The sequence below is a fragment of the Camelus bactrianus genome, chromosome 29 (assembly GCF_048773025.1).
Source record: "Camelus bactrianus isolate YW-2024 breed Bactrian camel chromosome 29, ASM4877302v1, whole genome shotgun sequence".
Lineage (NCBI taxonomy): Eukaryota > Metazoa > Chordata > Mammalia > Artiodactyla > Camelidae > Camelus > Camelus bactrianus.
The window spans coordinates 7,071,577-7,092,317 of record NC_133567.1 but is presented as its reverse complement, the minus strand read 5'-3'; the positions used below and the strand labels follow the sequence as shown (position 1 = coordinate 7,092,317).

The window sequence follows — 20,741 nt, the reverse complement described above, 5'->3', positions numbered from 1 at the left end:
GTAAGGATTTTAAGACCAGACAATGAGCTGTTCAGAACCGGGAAAATACAGTTATATTCCAATTCTGAACAATGACAATGTGTTCCATCTAGAAAACAGCTCTTATGAGATAAAGATTCTTGACCATCAGAAAAACAATTACTTCGTTCATCTGCTAATCAGAGCTTCCTGTGGTGAGCCATGAATGAATTACAGGTGTGCCAAGTCCCTGGGGCAGCCAGCAGGGCTGTGGCAGTCAGGTTCCCGAGACCGGTCACCTGTGGTAGTGGGCAGCCTTCTTGGCTTACCCCAGGATGACACACAAATATTGTCACTTTCCCCGTGTGCCACCACATGAAAAAGGCTGGGGAACGCTGCACTGTGTAACAGAAAAGTTATCTGGATAACAGACTCTAATCCATTAATGAAGTGTTACTATTAAACAACAGAAAATCCTTTGAAATCTCCCAGTGACAATTAGATTGTCTGATGTTGACAGAGCTGAACTCATGCACCAGTGAAGGACCGTTTTGCAGTAAGAATCTACTGTCTGGGAGTACAGGAACTAATAACAGAAAACAATTTAGATAAACTCAGATGGCTACTGAAGCCTTCAGGAAATGGCACTGCCACCGTCTCTTACACGGACCACTGTGAAGAAGGATCCCTGCTCAGGAGACACGGTAGACAGTTCACGAGCACGGATGTTTAGCAAAAACTATAGGTTTATTTCCATGTGACGCAAAGCATCACCTGGAGAGAGTAAAGCACAGCCACCGAGTTTCTCTTTTCCACACGCTTAGCCAGGTCTTCCCGACTCTCCACCCTTTCTAAGTGTTCTAATTTGTTCTGTGAATTGAACACCAAATAATATAAATGATTCTGAGAATGGTCTTAAGGATGGGAAATCCCATTCTAAATAGGATAATTCAGTCAGACGTTTTCCTTTAAACAAAACTAGATTTTGTTTGTTTTTAATTAAAAGAATAGCTGGCTAATCCAATTCCCTTAATTTAGGAATAAAAGAAGCCGCTTCAAAGAACCAGCTGCAACCGAAAGCTTTTAAGTGTTCTTTTCGACGGTACCAGTCTTCAGTAAAAAACTGATAGCCGTGAACATATATAGAACAGTCCTTCCCATCTCGAACTCTCAATTAACAAGAGATCAAATGAATCCATAGAAGTCAACACTAAAAGGGATTTAAAAAAATATTTTTGTACTTTTTAAAAACTCATCAAAACATCCAAGACATGCTAAATATAGTAACTTTGCTTTTAAAATGTACATTAAAAATAAAAATAAGCAATCAAAATGTACCCTGTAAACTGCACAGTAAAAAGCCTGAGGTTGACTTAGTCATGTAGCCATTTTTGCCAGAAAATGATACAGCCGTACAGAAAGGAACGGTGCTCACACCCTACCCCTCTCTACAGCATGTTGTCCCATGATACTTCCACTGAAGAAAATCTAGAAATTCCTCATCTGGAAGACCTGACCATCTCTTGGGAAGCTGGAAGACCATGGGACAGGCATGTTCTAAAACTCCAGGTCAAACTCAAGGTCCTGTAACTCCCTGAACTTCTAAGTGTCTGCATGAACTGGACCAATTCCAGATATTGATTCAACTCACTGAGAACTCACACGTACAAGTCCTACTGGACCCTGGATGCCGAAACCTACGAGCCCTGGAATATACCTGGATGATCATCCCGGAGCTAAAGCTTGGCCCAGCAGCTTACGAAATGGCAGTATTCACAAGCAAAAGGAAAAGCAAATACTTGAAACTCATTTCCATGAAAACACCACGACTGTACTCTGCTGCGAGACTAAGGTGCAAAGAAACCAGCCAACGGCATAAGAATCAGGAAGACGGCAGCAACTTCCAGGGAACTAACTGAACGCTCAGGAGGCCACATCCCAGCATTTGACAGGCTTTGCAAACACCCTTCAAAGGTTATCGGTCAGATTCGGAGTGGCAGGAACACTGGGTCGGTAACAATTCTACGTGGGCTCAAGGGCATCGCCAGCGCGAGGACTGACCAGGTCCATCATCTTGAGTCCCTCCAGCAGCTTGCAGTTCCTGTTCTTCAGCCTGTGGGCTTCGTCAATGACCACACAGCGCCAGGGAATACTCCGCAGCTCAGGACAGTCAGTCAGAATCATCTCAAAGGTAGTGATGATGGCATGAAACTTGTAGGACCCCTTTATCACTCGACCCTATAGGAACAACTCTCGATTATTATTTAGCATTAAAGATTACTTTAATAACTTCAAGCATAAAACACATGCATTTATTCCTTTGGGGACACCTTTATTTTAGGCAACACATATGGTCTGTTTTCAAGGTATTTTGGAGGTTTTTTAAACTGTTACAGTATAACAGAGTTTTGACACCTTTCCTTTTTAAAGGAAGTTTGAAAATTGTTAGTAAAATTTCCAAGCCAGCTTCCTCACAGATCCCATGCAGTAAAGTGCCACTAGGCGTGTCCAAGCCAGTCACATCCCACAGACTCCGAAGGGCAAAAGGCCAAAGGGATCATGTACTAAGCCAACTTTTAAAAAACTTTTTACTTTTAAATTTCATTTATTTATTTATTTATTACTTTTGTTAACTAATTTTTTGCTTTTAAAGTGCTAGCATGAGGAAAACACTCAACTCAGGGTAAAACTTAAAACAATTTCCCAAATCTAAAGATCAACACCAAAGCAGACTTCAATTTTTTTCTCCTTTAACTATTTAATTGTAGGTCATATTTTCCACTTCAGGCAAACAAATGTATAAAACAAAACTCTGTCTTATTTCCAGTTACAGGACTGCCATTTAGTGTAAACTATTTATTCTTCCTTCTTTATCATTTGTAATGCTTCTCTGTCAATAGCAAAGAATAACTCCATGTAAATAACTAGAATAAGTAAACAAACAAATGAACAACAACCATAGCAATTGCTATTAGGAGCCAAGCATAAATCCTTCCCTTTGAGTACATTTCATTCAACGTGCCAGTATCACATGCCTAGTATTTTTCACTTCAAGCAATAACAAATAAAACACACCATTCTTTCTATTCACATTTAATAACTCCATTCTTTGTTTAGCTTTCTCTGAGGGCTTGCAAAATAAATCAAATTAGCATATCAATGCATTAAATGATTTTCAACAGTCATTCAAGGTAAAAAAAAAAAAATTTCACTCATTCTAATTTAATAATTAGAATGACCAAGGCTATAAAAATAAAGAGCCAAAATCATAAGATATGGCATTACAATACAAACATAAACTGCAGATTTTGCAAATTTCTCAATTCTGCAAAACCTAGATCTTCCCCCCCTCCAAATGTCCGAGACTCTTTAACATCCAAAGCCTGAAGCTGTACATGAGGGTAAGGAGTGACGCCTGTGACGCTTTACCTGGGGATCTTTGAAGTACATTTCATACAACTGAATGGTCCGACGACTAGCTTGACTCCCATGATACACAACCACGTTCAACTCTGTCCAGGTCCGGAACTCCCTTTCCCAGTTGGGGATTGTGGACAATGGGGCAATTACTAAAAAAGGGCCATGGATTCCTTTCAAATATATCTCATAGAGAAATGTAATGGACTGGATAGTTTTTCCCAAACCCATTTCATCTGCTAAAATGCAGTTTCGCCTTTGGGAGGGAAATAAAAACAAGGAGAGTTTAATAAGTACACATACTAGACAGGGTTTTATTTTTACAAGCTGACTATATATTTATTATATTCATAAATGCAAATCTTAGATGTTCTCTTAGACACAATAAAGTACATTTTCAAACAAAATGCTCTAAGACATAAAAATTATTTCTTTACACTTTGATCAATGTCTGTATTAGTATTTGTTGAATAGACAGATATGAAGCATCCTTCCAATGGCTGCTTTTTTAAAATCATTTTTATTAGCGAGCTAAAAATGTTGAGTTACAGCTGATTAATATTTTCAATAAACTACAAAGGAAAAGAGCTGTCTAGGCTTTTCAAAAAGTGAAGAAAGACACGTTGTACATACATGTTGTACCAATTGAAAAGTAGCCAGTTTACTCCCTCCAACTGGTATTCCCTGAGTTTGTTATTGTTTTTATACTCCCTGGAACTCTCCGATTTCTTCCAATCATCAGCAGGAGGTCGCTCCTGTTTCAAATATAGTAAATCCCATTAGTGGTTTCTCAAAGACCACACGACCACGCTATTTTCAAATTAAACCCTCTGCCATTCGCCAGTTCTCACCACACGCTCTGTTTCCGGCTCCCTGGACATCAGTTTCTCAAACTCTTCGATCTTCGCTTGATCTATGTCCTGCCTCAGCTCCCACGTGCTGTCCTCGTAAGGCAGCGAGCACCACTTCACCAGATAGTGAGTCACAGGCTGGGCCGGGTGCAAACACAGCAGAGTTGGATTCATATGAAAACCATGTGCTCTCCTTCATTTATGCACAGACACTGAGCAGCAGCAACAGTAAGGAGCAGTTGGCAGAAATTTTAAAACCATGACCATTGAACAAGCAGTCCTTGGTTACAGAGTCTCAAGTCTAAACTGGAAATATTATTGAATATTATTGGAACAAATTAATTTTTATCAAAGCCATTCACTGGTAAGGAAGGTTCAAAAGCCAAAAAGCATAAAGAAATAGCTAGAAAATAACAAAGCTGATTTTGAGCCTTATTCTTATCTGTGCAAATCATCAGTGTCTGATTCAGACTTAGATGGTTAATCATCTTAGTGTGTTTACACATTTACCTAATTGGCTACTTTCTTAAAGAACGAGAAACAGGCTTGAATTTACTAGGATTGCTGCCTTTTTCTTAAAGAGACACTGCTTGTATCCAACTGCTTTAAAATAATGTGTTTGAGCTCTAGAAGACTAGAGAGCAAAACATTTTGGATAAAGCAGATCAACACGATTTCCTCTGGGCAGATCAACATGATTTCCTGTCTTTCTTGTAGAAAATATTTGAGTTTGTTTATCTTCATTTCAGGACCAAGGTACACTGACCTGGTTGTGATGTTACAAACATTTGCTGTACTATGTAAATATACTATGGGGAAAAAATTTTTTTTTCAGTACAACTAAAGCAAAACTAGGAAAGTAAACATCATGTTACAGATACAGTCTTTGAAACATCATGGTCCTCATGATAGAGTTTGGAGTAAAATGGGAATTCACTGCAAACTCTCATGAGACAAGGAAGATCCAAACACTTTATATAATTTAATATACGAGAAGTTAGGATGACAGAACACATTAAAAGCATGGTGGATGGGCACATCCTTACTCAGATACAAGGCTCAGAAGTCACTAGACTTGACTTTACTCTTACTGCCTCATCAACTGTCCTTTACAAGCTTGCAGAGCTTTGCAAAGCAACACACGCATGCCAAGACTAGAATCTCACAAAGAGAAATATTTTATATTATCCTCTGCGCATCACATTAAATGAAGCCCATCAGTGTTAAGTAACACTGAACTTCATTCTGCTACAAGAGGACTCAATTATATAATTGAAATTATATAATTTTGGGGTACATCATAGATTTATAGCAAAATATACTGAATTCCTTACTGATCCTATCTGGAACTGTGCAAAATGTCAAAGTATTTGTTTCATATTGAAAAGTGATTCCTTTTAAAAAGCTCTCAAACTCAACATAAAACACATTTACTGTTACTATTAAGCCCTAAAACTAATTGTAAATCAATAAATTTCTGTTAAATTTAGACCAAGTATGTCATAATCCAAGGCTCTGACCAGGAACAGACCTAGGATTCCATGATCATTCTCCATAAACACACATAAGCTGTCTGAGTCACTGCCCCTAATACAAATGATCTTCTGTTACCTCTCCCTGGTCATCTGTGCTACGTGCAAAGTCCATTATCCGGTCAACCTCCACATAATCTGGATTAAAAAGCTCATCTTCAATCTATATCAAAGGAAACAAAAAGTTGAAATGTTTATGTAACTCCTGAGAGTAAACACTATTTCACTTTTCATGGGCAATAATATTTGGGGTCACAGCCACACAAAATTTATATATGGCAAATTCTATATATCAATTGAAATGCTACAATTTAGCAAAATCATTTCCCCGTGAGGAAATCAGACTTCTCAGACTTTGTTAACCGGGTCTTTTAATTACTGTGTGAAACCTTTTTACTGTGAGAGAATGTTTAAGAATATTTTAAATGAAGTGTGAAATTACAATTCACTAATGAGCAATCCGAAAGGCCTATGCCGTGCAATGCATTTAGCATCCTTGAAACCACAGCTCACAGTGAAGAATCAGAGCCACGCACAGTAAGCGCTGGAGCCTTGTCACTGTTGGGAGTCGTCCGATGTCTCGTAGCCGCGCTTGTGGAATGTAATTCAAAAGCTAAATACACCGAGACCAGTGAATTCCATATTTTAGTGTGAACAGAGCTATGATGTTCAGTCGCCTTTGCCAGTCAATGTGGGCACCTCGTCTGAATATGGTCCCGGTGTTAATCAAAGTGTTCTAATGATTTTTTTTTCTTTGTACTGAACATAGGGCGTTTGGCTAGAAGTATTAAGGGTAAAGAAATGAGGCTTAAATAATTGGCTTATTTAGCCAATATATTAACACTCTTTACAAAAGGGGAGTAATACTGCTTGCCTGCAGAATTATCTCCCGTAAAAGAACAGAATTCGGCTCAGAGGGAAGCTAAAGACTAAGCCGTACCTTGAAGAAGTCAGAGTCAGGTGGCTTAGAAAAGAAAAGACGTTAGTATATGTTCCTAGAGATTAATCTATCAGTAAGACAACGGCATTAAAACGCTCTGCAGAGACATACTAGCCGTCCCTCAGACACTGTCCGCATCCCCGCAGTTACCGGTTCAAGAGCTGCTCCCCTCGGTCGGCTCGGGGGTAGCAGGCAAACGCGGGGCTCCCGTGCCCACTTACAACACCCAGGTGCGGTGCTTTGAACCGTGAATCATAAAACAAAATCAGAAATACCAAAGTGTGTTTCAACCGCCTCAGGCCTTTACATAGAATTCCTCAGTAAGGCAAAAAAATCATTGAACTGTTTAGTTAATTTAAAATGTTAACATATTAAATGCACTGGGCTTGTCAAAGCTTCCAGATTCAGGTATACGATACCTACGCATTATTCACATACAGCATAAAAACTAAAAGTTTCCATAAACTGGGTTTTGATGAGAAGAGGTCTCTTTAAGACAACTTATTCTTAAACAGAACCTTTCACTGCTGAATTAAAATCCTTAACTTTACTCCTAAACACTCTGTCCTTCAAGCAAGTAATCTATGCCACCATGCATGTGATGCCATTTCCAATTTCAGTAATTTTTTTGAATAGAGACTTAAGTTGCCACGACTTAAAGGGAAGCCTGAGGTGAAAAACGGGATGCGAAAGCAGCCAGAACTAAAAATCCCAAAGGAGCAGGACCATGGAATATCTGAAGCCAGGAGCACCTATGGGACACGACAAACAGGTGGGATGTGTGGGCCTGTGCATGAGTGTGTGCATGTGTATGTGCGTGAAAGGGAGAAAGAGGGGAAGGAAACTGGTATCCTTCTCTGCTAACCCTCAAATCATCTTTTCAGACCCAAGTTCATGCTACTTCCATTCAGGACAAAATCTAAGATTTCTAGTTGCCAAGCTACCAGTAAGATAATGTATTTCAGCCTTGGTAGAGGTGAGTCACAGAGAGAGACTCAAATAGACAGGCTACATGTCCAGGGCCAGGCACAAGTCCCTAAAGTGCATCTGACTCTTGGAAACACAGTCAAATAAATCTAATGAGCAGAAGAACCAGGATATAAAGATGGGCGGGGGGCACTGCACTCTTTCATTTTCCTACCACAGATGCACAGAAACATGAGCAGAACAGATGGTGTCTCTTTCCAAAAGGAAGCTAATGATTTCAACTTGCCCAATGTCACAGACATTTCACTTTAGTTTCATTAAGAAGGGCATGAAAAATAGAACTTCCCAGTATGATCTTAGAAACTGCCCTTCCAGAGAAAAAAATCACCTAAATACTCCCCTAGACACGAGGAGTGAGTCGCATCCAAGTAATTCCATTCCCCTCAGTGCTGACTCCTATGCTGCAAAGACGCTCTAGTGCCTGTCAGAACGCAGCAGACGCAGCGGACACGCAAGTCTAGTGCAACAGCCACCAACCTGACCTCCCATCTAGTGCAAATTTCACAACATGCCTTTGGAGGGGCATGGAAATCAGATTCAGGGAGAACACAGACTTGTCACCTGAGATGATAAGGATTGATTTTATGACATACAAGTCCATCCCTCAACCCATCTCCAAAAACAGGTTGGGGGGGGGGTGAAGCAGATTGTGAAACAGGTATTATTTTGCATCAAATTTTACACTTCTTTACAGTTTACATTCTTTTAACTCCTTTATGGAGAGGAAAACTAATAAGTCAGCCAGTTTAATCTTTCCATGTGAACGTTTCTCTTTTACCTCCTTGATGCTGTAAGTAAAATTGAATTGGTGATCACAAGCACCTAGACCCCAGGAAGCAGGTTTGTGCGAGCATTATGTTAATGCACCTGACTCCGCCAGAGGGGAACGGGCACCTATATAAAGCCTAACATATGCAAAATAACCTTGGATAAAGGGGGGAGGCAAAGATATTAGATGTTACTCCAGCTTCTATACCACAGCACACCATTTGTGAAAGTAAGTTTAGCGAACTCTCTGTAATTAGACACTGACTCGAACAAAAAGGATTTGTCACACATCTTCCCTTCCAAAAAGAAACTTTTATATCCTAGAACTTTTCCTTAATCCTTACTGTACAGTTTTTAACCCGCTAAATCTTAATAGAGCTGTTGTCTACTTACTTTTCTCACTGTCTATGAACGGTACTTCCACTACAAGATTTAATCACACCATCATATTTCCACACACCATCATAAGGCCCAGTGTCTCCTAGACTAAGCAACAGGAAGAATGAGAAATTTCCTGTTTACAAATTATTTTAGCAATAACCAGTTACCAATATGCAAGTAACAGCACCAAATGAGGCAAACTAGTTTTTCTTAATAATTTACTGACCTACAATTCAAAATTCAGAACATTTTAATACTGTAAGTACTTAAGAAAATTAACCAGGGTTTCCATACCTCTGAAAGGAATTTGTTCTGGCCCTGCTTTGCCTTAAATCGTTTAATCTTTTGCTGAATTCTCTTATCTTTTTCCAGATCTTCTACAGATGCCCACTGACAATGAAGATATGAGCTAAAAGAATAAAATAACACACATGAAACAGACAGAAAACAGTTCATCCTTTATTATTCACATTCATTAATCACTCCAAAAAAATTAAACTACACAGATAATTAACAAAATAACCTGTTTAATTACTCATAGAGGCTGCTGAGTCACATTTGATATAGATATTACTGTCTGAGAATAAGAAAAGAAAATCAATAACAGCGCCTAAAATTTGCCTTCTGTCCTGAGCCTTCAGCTCTTACCCACTTTCCATTAAAAAAAAAAAAAAAAAAGGACCTAATAACAAGCTGTTTTCATAAGTGAATGGATCACACTTCAATACGAAACAATTAGCACCACAGGGCGGCCTTATTATGAATTGGTTTTGAGCCTTTTATCATTAATTGAGAAATAAAAGGGTTTTGTCAAGTTAAAAAGAATTCAAATTTAAAACAGCAAAGGTAAACCTGACTTCCCCCTTCTAGAGCAACTGGGGAGAAAGGGGCCACCACCAGCTCTCTGAACAGCCTTGCCCCCAGCAGACTCCTGATCAGCTCCCCTCGCCCAGCCTAGCTCTTCCAGGAGCTCTGAGATGGTGGCCCTCGGGGTCCCCTGGGAATGTTCCCCTCCTTAACGTCTACCCTCTCCAAGGACTGGCTAGTCTCCTCCCCTCCAGACTCACCGCAAGCCCGCTCTGAGCAGGTGCTGGGTCCTCTCAGCCTCAATTTGAATACTCCCCACCCTTTATCATCCCCGAGATGCACAGGGACACAGGGAAGATTTTACTGTACCTCTGACATTCTTTTGTTCGGTATTTCAATATTCTTCTGTACCATCATCCTCCCCCTGCCCCCCGCAATAGCCTCGACTGCCTCTTATTTCTCTTTCCGGTGATGACATTAAAAAGAAATGAGGTGCTTTCAAAATCAAGGTACTACTACTCTTAGAAATTATGCAGCCACTATAAAATATGCCAAAAATGATTTAAGGATCTGGAAAAGGCTTATGACATTAAGTATCATATCATTTTTATTTATGTAACGTCTAATATGCATTTGCATAGGTAGGACCAATTTCGTCCTACAATTGAGGGAGATGAGGACTTTAAATACATATGCCTTGTAAAGACATGCATTGATATAAACCCTGTACACACATACACACAGTGCAAATAGACTAGATGAAAATGCATCCAAATGTTAGTAATGGGTGGGTGGTTAAGATTGCAAATATTTTTTCTCTACTTTCAACTTACATTTTCCAAGTTTTCAATAAATAGTACACAATACTGTTATCATCAAAATCAAATAGTATAAAAATAACCTAGTCTGGTCTTCTAATCATTGGACAGAAGGTGTGTGTGCCATCAGCACTGCTGGCTTGGCTGAGGTGCACATGCACTGAAGGACCTCCAGTTTGGCCGTGAGGTGGGCACAGACCCTTCAGCAGTGGGGCCCAGCCCTGCTCTCCCTCCTGTCAGCTGGGCTGCGCTTTTCAGTCAGTGACTCTGCCTTAACCAAATGGAAAAAGGCCACAAGCTTCCCCACTAAGATGAGAAACAAGGCGAGGACGCCCACAACCTCCACCACTGTTCACTGTCCTATTCAAGGCTTCAGCCAAGGCTGTCAGCGCAGGGAAACAACAGAGGGGTGGTAACTGGAAAATAAGAAGTAAAACTCTCTCTATTTACAGATGACATGATTGCATAACTGGAAAACCCTAGAGAACCAATTAGGAAACTAATTCAAATAATAAAATAAAATAATTCGGTTATGTAGCAGGATACAAAATTAGCATACAGAAGTCAGTAGTCTCCGTTCACACAAACAATAACCAGTCAGAAGACACAATGTTAGAGAAAAACCTTTTTTATAAAACCAACAGATAGAATACTTAGTAATAAACTGAGTAAGTGTGTGAAACTTGCATAAGGAAACATTTAAAAACCCTCCTAAAAGGCAAGAAAAATCAAGCTGAATCAACTGGAAAGACACCTTTGTTTTTAGATAGCATGACTCAACAACGTAAGTCATACATTTGTAACATAACACGACGCAAATAAAAACATAAACAACCATTTTAATGGAGCTAGGCAAGTTAACACTGGACTTGCACATACATATAAATAAATATGCAAGAACATTCAAGAAAACATTTTATAAAAGGAAACATCCTAGGGGAAACTCAATGAACCAGATATTAAAATACGCTATAAAGCCTCTATAAGTAAAATAGTGCGCTACTGACTTAATGAGGAGACAGACAGATCAAAACATTAGAATAATGTATCTAGATAAGGATCCAAATAAATCTGTATGTGCAGTACACACACGATAGAGGCTGCATTCCAGATCATCGGGGCAAATATGGACTTTTTATAGTAACGGTGCTGGAACAATGATATTTGGAAAAGAAGAAAATCAGAGTCATGCTTCACACCACATGCAAGAGCAAACACCTGAATCAAGCACCTGAACAAAGAAACGGAAGCCACGCAAGTACTAGAGGAGAACACGGCAGACGCCTCTCCAGCCAGTCTCCTAACAATGACTGAAGAGTCAGGTCTGATAAAAGGAAAGATCAATAAATCTAAACTATACAAAACACTTCTTTAAACTTATAGAACAATAGACAACAATAAATAAAGTCAAATGGCAAGTGAAACTGAGGAAAGATGGTTGCAACATAGGACACAGATTCAGGACTGATAACCCTCACATATAAAGCACTGTTAAAAATCGACGGAAGCACAACAGAAAAATGGGCAAAAGACCTGAACACACAATTGACAGAACAAGATATAAACATGACCATTAAACTTATGGAAAGACGTTCTACCTCACTCACAATAAAAGACAGCACTAATTAAAACCACACTGAAATATGACTTCCCACAAAACGTGAAAAACCACACCACCTTGGAAAGGCTGTGGGGAAACAGGATCCCCCATGCAGCCCTGGTAGGGATGCAAACCGACCCAACACTTATGGAAGGGACTTTTGCAATATCTGACAGAACTACAAATGCATAGCCTTTTGATCTAGCAATCCTGATTCTAAAAATTCACCCTGAAGCTATGCCTCCAACAACTCAAAAATATCTAGACATGAGAATACATTCTGCAGCATTATCTGTAACTATAAAATATCAGAAGCTATTCAAATGCCCGCGTACCTAGGCGATTGTCTGGATGAGCTGTGATACAGCCGTGCACTGGAGCACAAAGCAGCTGTCACAAAGAATGAGGAAGACCCTATGATGTTGAGTAACCTCGGTACATACACTACTGTGAAAAAAGGCAAAGTGTGAATGTGTCCTGGGAGGGGATGCTTTTCTTCTGTGTTTAAGAAAGAAGGTGAGATAATTTATAAAATCAATCAATCTGTCTGTCTGTCTGTCTGTCTGTCTATCTACCTACCTACCTACCTATCTATCTGCACATTCATGCCAAAAATTAGAGAAAGGATAAATCTGGGATTGATGAGAAGGTAAGTAGGAATGCAGTGGAAAGGAAGGGAGAATGGCACCTTTTCTTTGGGTACCATTTTGTGTACAGGTCTGACATTTGAACCATATTGCTACTTCATGAACTTGAAAAAAAAGAATAAAAAAGAAAATCAACAAGCATGAGGCATGGGCTAAAGTGGAACATATCCAAACAGAAACAAATGAACCACTATACATAAAGACAGATTTAAAAAAAAAATTTCTTCTGTAGAGCACAGGGGAACTATATTCAATGTCTTGTAATAACCTTTAATGAAAAAGTATATGAAAACGAATATATGTATGTATATACATGGCTGGGACATTATGCTGTGTACCAGAAATGGACACATTGTAACTGACTATACTTCAATTAAAAAAATAAAAGAAAGAAAGTAATGAACCACACTGAGTATCAAACAAATAACACAATCACACGGAAGAGGGGCAGGGAGAAGAACCAACCTGAGGAAATGTTGAAAAAAGTATTTAGCCTCTACATTATCAGGCTAAAGACAAAAAACCCTAAAATACTGAACGAACCCTAGTTTAGCAGGCTTCCTTTTCACAGAAATACGGTCTAGTCATTCTGAAACCACTACCTGTATATTCTAGGACTGACAAGTATGAAAATATATCATGGATAATAAGAGCCAGGTTTCTCGTGGTTGAAAGAAGGGAGTTATTAATATTGGAAGGGGAAAGAATAGACAGAATGGATCGGGTAGCACTGAAACACAACTGGAAGCATCAACGTAAAGGTGTTGTTTTTCACTGTTGTTAGGTAGGTAGGTAGACAGAAGGGTATGTGTGTAAATAATATATGTGTGTATGAAACATAGATGTATATATGTTACATGTACATACAGATCATACATACACACATACACGTGCATGCCTTTTCCATTGAGAGGCCTGGAAGCAATTGCTCCCCAGCAGCAATGAGCACACCTTGTAGCCAAATCTTGGTTTCTAAATGCCCTTCTCCAGTAAAAACCACCAGGGCTCCTTGGAGAAGTGACCAACTGCAGGATTTAAACAGGGAAGTTGCAAGATGAGTCAAGAACATCCTCTGGTGCCAGAAAGAAAGGAAGTGCTCAAAGAAGGATGGGGACAAGGCAAAAGGAGGGAGAAGCCAGACTGAAGGGGTTCCCGCCAGCCAGATCTGGGATAACGTAAGCAAAGCAAACGCTGAGATGAGAGCAAAGAACTGTGATCCACTGAATAGAATGAGATTCCACAAGTCTATGCAGCTGTAAATCAGCATCTGGATGAGAAGGTGAAGCTCCTCCTCACAGCAGGAGCCCAGCTAGCAAACACAGAAGGAGCCGTGGAACTGGCGAATCACCACTAAGCAACCGAGAAAATGACGCTAGTTAACAGGCTCAGAGAATCCTGTCACAAGATACTTTATAATTATAAGAAGAAAAGCAGGAATTTTTTGCACAATTTTTACAATTTTTTCTGTAAATCTGAAATTATGTCAAAGTGAAAGGTTAACAAAAACTTTTAATTTTATGGAAACTTCAACTTCCCTTAGCTCTCAACACCACCAGAGAGGAAAGCTGTTTTTTTTAGCACTGCTTCCACCTCATCTCACATGACTGACGAAGGGTGACCCCCGGCTGCAGTGGCGGCGCCTGCTCAGGGACCTGGGCACTCTGCTGGGGTGCGGACAGGCTGGATGAGATGCTTCCCGTGAACTGAGCACCTCAAGCCCCACCACCCGCCACACACCGACCGGGGTGGGTGTCATCCTAGTAGTGCCGTGCTTGGCAATCGATACTTAAAAGGCTTTGCTTTCTTTTTTCTTTCTATTTTTAATTTTTAATTAATTAATTAGGAGAGGTAATTAGGCTTATTTATTTATTTAAATGGAGGTGCTGGGGACTGAACCCAGGAGCTAAGCATGCGCTCTACCTCTGAGCTATACCCTCCCCCTTAAAGTGCTTGGCTTTAAGTCTGCTTTAATAAGCCCACCAGAGAACTCCGTCTCCCTGCCTTCCTCTGTCCTCTCCTCTTTACCTACTCTTACCCCTCTCCTTACAAGACTATGTGAAACCGTGTCTTGTGCATAATTTCCACAGGTGTAAACTCATCATGGTCTGAGCATAAAAGGATGACAGCACCTAAGTTTCCTGAGCACGTTTAGTCTCACTCAACTCTCACATAACACTGGTAAGAGACTCCCTCACCTTTTTCACCTGCTAAAAGATTTTGCCCACTAGTGTCAGAAATGCATCCGCTAATGAACACAGTGCCAACTGCAACAAGGGGGAAGGACGGAAACCACGGGGCCTGCTGCCTTCATTTTCTGGGGTAAACTTTCTTAGGCTGTTTTGCCAGCTCCCCCAAAATCTCTTAAAACCCCAGAATTTATTAACATGGTACCTGAGTGCCTGGCCTTAATAAGTTTAAAGTAAAATTTAATATCAATAAATATTTTTGTTCTTGTTCTGGAATTTGATTTAGGTTAGAAAACAGCCTCAGTCTTCCTCAGCACGATGACTACTGATGCTTAAAACCCTGCTCCCTCGTCCAAGTGTGTTTGGTCCCAGTGTCCTGCCTATGCCTACAATGCAGAACAACAACTTACGATGGTTTTCAATTCATTTTTTTAAAACGTATGCAACTCATAGGGGAGGGTATAGCTCAAGCAGCAGAGCGCAGACTTAGCATGCATGAGGTCCTGGGTTCCCCAGAAATTCCATTAAACAAACAAACAAACCTAATTACCAATACCCTGCCAAAAAAAAAAGTTACACAATTCAAATTCACTGAACAAAAATTAGAAATGAAAACAGATCAACAAAACTATAGCTCACTGCATTTCAAAATCTGAGTGATGTCACAATTTTCTAGAGCCTTCACTTGGGAGCGGAGTGCTCATCTCAAGGGCCTGGCATCCTCCACCCGGATGAAGAGGATGAGGGGCCCCCAAGAGCAAAATTCATCCTCGGAGGACAGGCAAATATGACTTTTCCCACTCTTCTATTACTGTATGAGTCTTTATCCCTTCTAGAAAGAACTTCTTGGTCCTACACAAAAGCCAGTCAACCTGTACACCAATTACACATTTTGCAGAAAAATAAAATTCATCAACCATCAAAGATGCAAAAGTTAGAAGGCAATGGTCCCCAGGGCACTGAATAAGCCATACCAAAATTTACTGGTTGCCAAGTATAAAAAAATTTTCCCAATTACTTTTTAATGTGGTACCTTGACAATATATTTCCCCATTAAAAAAAAAATCACCATCTACTTACAAGGTTTTGTATTTCACGTAGAACTCCTCAACTTCTACCTCCTCTCCAGATTCCTTCTGCAACAGAAGACAATTTCAGGCACACAGGTAAAGCCGTCTACTAGAACGTTCCGAAAGGGACGATTTACTCCCATCTGGACACAGGCAGGCATCACCGGAGCAGCAGCGGACGACGCGCCCGCCCGTCAGCTGGGAGGAGGCCAGCGAGGGCCTCGCGGGCTCCCCGACGTGCTCCGGCTTCTGAGTCATGAATCATTTTAACTCCTCCCTAACCACATGCAGCTTCATTCACAACAACCTGACCCCAAGTCTGGCTTTCTGCCAAACCCGCAGTGTTAAGTAGACGCCAAGTGTACCATTTTCTCAGGCAGCAGCCAATTAGCAACTGCTCTCCTGAATGCCATATGTATTATTTTTGGCTGCCTCATGGCAACTTTACATTGTGGGTTTTGTAATGTTTTAAAATATTTAAAAGACATTTATTCCTCCATATAGTTAATAACTCTAAACAAGAAACCATATAAAACTAAACCTTGTTCCTATGCTGTAATTTCAGTGCATCACTATTCACAGTTTTAGTTTTACTCAGTGGTACAATTAAAATCTCTCAGACAAGATGTCTCACACACACAGCAGCCAAATAAAATTAACACTCCAAATACTACATTTAGGGTAGGTTAAAACTGTGACGCGTCAGCCAAATCAAGAGTTCAGTGGCGGGATTATCTGTAACATCTCCCTTGATCCCACCTATTGTAGTGTCTGTGGAAGACACTGCACGTATGATATTTTAAGCATCTCTTTCAGTATTTTCCCCCCGTTTGGTTTTAGGCTGTTGAACAAGTTGTAATGTGTAATTTTCTTCTGGAATATTTGATCAGATAAATCATGGATGTAAAGCATAAACACCATTTACAGATGTTTAGAGATTGCTTGTACATTCTTACATGAGCACCTGCCTGGAGGGTCACATTTGGCTGCTAAGCCCCCTGAGAGATGCTGTGACGAAGACTAAGGCAAGTCGGAACATAGCAGAGGACAAACAAAGGAGCGCAGACTTCTACTGGGTGACAGGCTGGCACGGGATCTGCTCAAAGAGACCAGGAGCACCCTCCATCCCTAACCTTCAGACTGTCATCACAGACTATGAACTTACACTTGTCTTCCAAACTCTCACGTGTGTCAGTCAAACCTAAATTTTAAACAGTTTTTCCATCTGCCTAGAGAACACCAACAGGAAGACAGGATGTTCACGAGTGTGGTCAAAACCCATCAATGTCTGGTTCTGACCTAATGGGTCTATAAAGGGTCATAACCATCAGGCAGCTCCTGGAACCAAAGTATTCAGAAAACCATCTGTGCCCTAGACTTTCCAGTTGTCCAAAACCAAAAGGAATGTTTGCTGGATGCCTTCAAGAGCCAGCAGGATAAACCTGCAGCTAATGTACAGATAAATTCTGGCCAATTCAACGAGCAACCCATCATCCAGGACCCACCTCACATTTATTACCCCATTCCACTCCCACGTTTCAGCCATCATTTCGAGATTCACTCTCTCCATATAGGAGTGGAGATTACAGGGGAGAAGCAGAGATAAGACAGCAGACAGCCAGGGACAACAGGCAGCCAGGACGAGCCTAGATCGCATGCTGTTTCTCACAGCACACCAGTAAACTCAGACCCAGAATGGGATTCTAACGTCCGCCTGCCGCTTTTACTTTCTTGTTTTTATTTATTTGGGTGGGCGCGTGCGGGGGTGGGGGGGTTAGATCTATTTATTTATTTATTTAATGGCGGCACTGGGGACTGAACCCAGGACCTCGTGCCTGCTAAGCACGCGCTCTACCACTGAGCTATTACTATTACCCCCCCCGCCCTGCTTTTACTTTCTTTATGCTAACTACATTTCTTCTAATTCTGAAAGAGTTTCAAAATTACATATCTTTGAGGCAGTAGGAAGACAAGCTTTATCATTTCTATGCTCTGTGATTTCCTGATCTCATTCCTCTGCATCTCTCCTCCTGGGCTGCCCCTTCCGTCTCATTCTAAATGGTCTCACGGGCCATAAGCACATGGGATCAACTCTTGAACAACAGAGACAGCTTTCATTTGATCTGGGTTCTGCTCCAGAAAGCTCTGACTCTTAAAGCCATCAGCTGTCTGTCCCTGGCTCTCACTAACACCTGTCTTCTCGTCACGATCAGCTGTTCCTCTGGGAACGTGCTGCGGAGGTGCCTAACCAGAGGTCTAGGCCAGACGTCTAGGGGGAGGTGATCGGGTCTGAGACCTTGTGGAGCAGCACCCGGAGCTGCTACAGAACTGTCCCAGGACCCCTGTCTCCTAGATGTCCCAAATGAGAAGCCGGCCTTTGTTTACCTGACCACCCATATCATTCGCCTTGCTGCTCCCCGAACTGTAAGGAGACCTGTTTTGCCCTTTGTTTCCTGTAAATATGATCACCCTGGCCTCTTCTGCTTTATGCAGAGCGAAACAATGAACAAAAGCATGTGAACTCATGAGCCCTCAGGAGCATCGTTTTAATTATTCACTAAATGGCAGTCAGTTTGACCAGACTCTGGTGACAGCTGAAGACAGCCCCAGCCCCTATCCCTGTGCCCCAGTGCTCAGAAGCCTTTCTACAGTGGGCGTATCCAATGTGTAACGGAACCAAATGTCATCCCTGCACGCACGCACACACACAGCACTCACATTTACTTCCAGGACAGTCACCGTTCAACTGGAGAGCCCTCTAAAGTAATTCTACATGCCCAGTAGACTACTTCTGAGAAATGTGTGTATCTTTTCACTAGACTCCTAAAGCAGTCTGTCAAAGTCCTCATTATTCACATGAAATTCAAAGTTCCAAACATATTAAGTCCTACTTGTCCTACTCGTCACGTGAAACAGCAACCTTGACCAGGCACTAAGCCGACTGCTCCAGTCATCTGGATTCTGAAGCCGCCATCCAGCAAATGACAATCCTGTGGCCTGAAAGAATGAATGACCTTCCCCAAGCGTGCTGTTACTAAATGAAGCAGTCACACGGGGGAACAAAGCTAAACTATGGCGTGAAAAGGCGGAAATGTTGTGAAATTACACACAAAGAATGAGAAAGCACCTTGGTAAAGGTGACAGCGAAGCAAAGGTACGAATCTGTGCTGGCCCGACCTACCATGCCTTCCACCAGAGACGCCAAATTCAAGTTCACTCGGGAAGAGAACAGGACATCATGATACAGAATTCACTTGCAAAATTACTTCTGACTTTCTGATGCAAAAACGATTTGAACCTTTTTCCCCCAAAGACAGATGGCTCAAAGCAGAAAGGGTGACATGCTAACTGAATGTGGAACGTGAGAGAATTCACCTTTACAGAAGCTCCAAGTCCATTCTAAAATCCACCTCAAAACTCAAGGCAAGTATCACCTATGCCCCTTCCACGGGGGTCTCATGAACATGAACTCGGGTTTCAACCAACACGGATGCCTGAGCCACCCTGATGTCACGTGCGGTTCTGCCAGCTGCGTTCTGAGAGTCTGCACGGCTCCATCACTATGGACGGGCCTTCTGAGGCCACGGCAAGGAGGTCAGCTGACTTTGAAAACTGCTGCCTGAGTCCCCACTATGCGTCAGTGACACGGGAGGGAGGCGCTGAGAGCCCTGAGCCCGTTTCCACGGCGCGGCTGGCAGGAGACAAAGGCACCTTCTCACAGCCTCTTCTTCAATCATTCATGGTAATAGGAAACAGACCAGCAGGCCCAGCGAGAATCCACAGGAAAGTCTCGAATTTCCTTTTGTTTCTATTTGCCACGCTTTTCCTCCAATGTCACTAAAGCTGACAACCAAAGTACCTATTTCAAGAACACGACTGGTTTAAGAAGTCAGTACCTGCTAATGTTTACAACCTTCTAATGGTTTTCACTGCCCTGTATGAAACGCCAGTCGTCTACGGCAATGCAGCGAGCTCCGAGCCGCTTTCTTATTTTAAATCACACCTCGAGGCCTCTTCCTCCTTCCAGAGAAAAACTTTCCATTAATTTTCTCCACCCTAAAACTCCCCAACAAATACTCCACCCTCAAGTACAATGATCGTGATTCTTAATCTCCTGTGATAAGATATGCCCAGTCATCTGTAAATGACAGCAATGCCTTCTCCTAAACTGTGGGTACCTATCTTTAAAGGGTTGGAAAGAAAAAAAAAAAAAAAAAAGCTCTAACATAGGCAAAACAGAAAGAAAAAGCCATGTCCTACGTCATGCGTCATCTAAGCAGCTCTGAATAATAGAGCTAATTATAATTTGCAGCCCCCAAACCTGCTGGGTCTGCCTGCTGAAACACTACCAATTGAATGAAAATTAGTCTCTCTCCTCCAAACCACATGCTATTTACTCCAACAAGTCACTTCAGTTCCATGAAGTGGATTACTCTTTAAGAGCACATATTTAAATTTTGCCACATATCTACAATTCACAAATTAACAGGTCTAGAGTCACTAGAAGGACAAAAATGCAACCTTTCTAATTAGTTAAATAGGGCTCATTTCTGCTTGAACAGGTGGGAAATTTGGTGGAGATTTTTACAGTCAATTCATCAGACAGGAAATCCTCAACGTTCAAAGTCATAGACAGCCGCTCCATACGCCCCACTCCCGACACACTATCTGAAAATACCTCGACAAGCTGCTCTTGACTATTTTCATATGAACCAGAGTTGTACCTTCTGCTAAAAATCTACTCTTTGAGTAGCACAACAGAAAAGCAAACAGTATTGG

General features: G+C 41.2%; 1 protein-coding gene across 5 annotated transcripts in view; it reads right to left on the bottom strand.

Moving 5' to 3' along the window:
* Positions 1–20,741, bottom strand: part of CHD7 (chromodomain helicase DNA binding protein 7) — a 171,539-nt gene that overhangs the window by 38,085 nt on the left and 112,713 nt on the right. For all 5 annotated transcript variants that reach the window (XM_074354990.1, XM_074354993.1, XM_074354992.1 and 2 more), the window contains 7 exons: positions 15,973–16,028; positions 9,129–9,243; positions 5,838–5,921; positions 4,227–4,364; positions 4,009–4,130; positions 3,388–3,631; positions 2,020–2,196 (listed from right to left, as the gene is read on the bottom strand). In XM_074354990.1, coding sequence (XP_074211091.1) covers positions 2,020–2,196; positions 3,388–3,631; positions 4,009–4,130; positions 4,227–4,364; positions 5,838–5,921; positions 9,129–9,243; positions 15,973–16,028 — 936 coding nt within the window. The remainder of the gene's footprint in view (positions 1–2,019; positions 2,197–3,387; positions 3,632–4,008; positions 4,131–4,226; positions 4,365–5,837; positions 5,922–9,128; positions 9,244–15,972; positions 16,029–20,741) is intronic.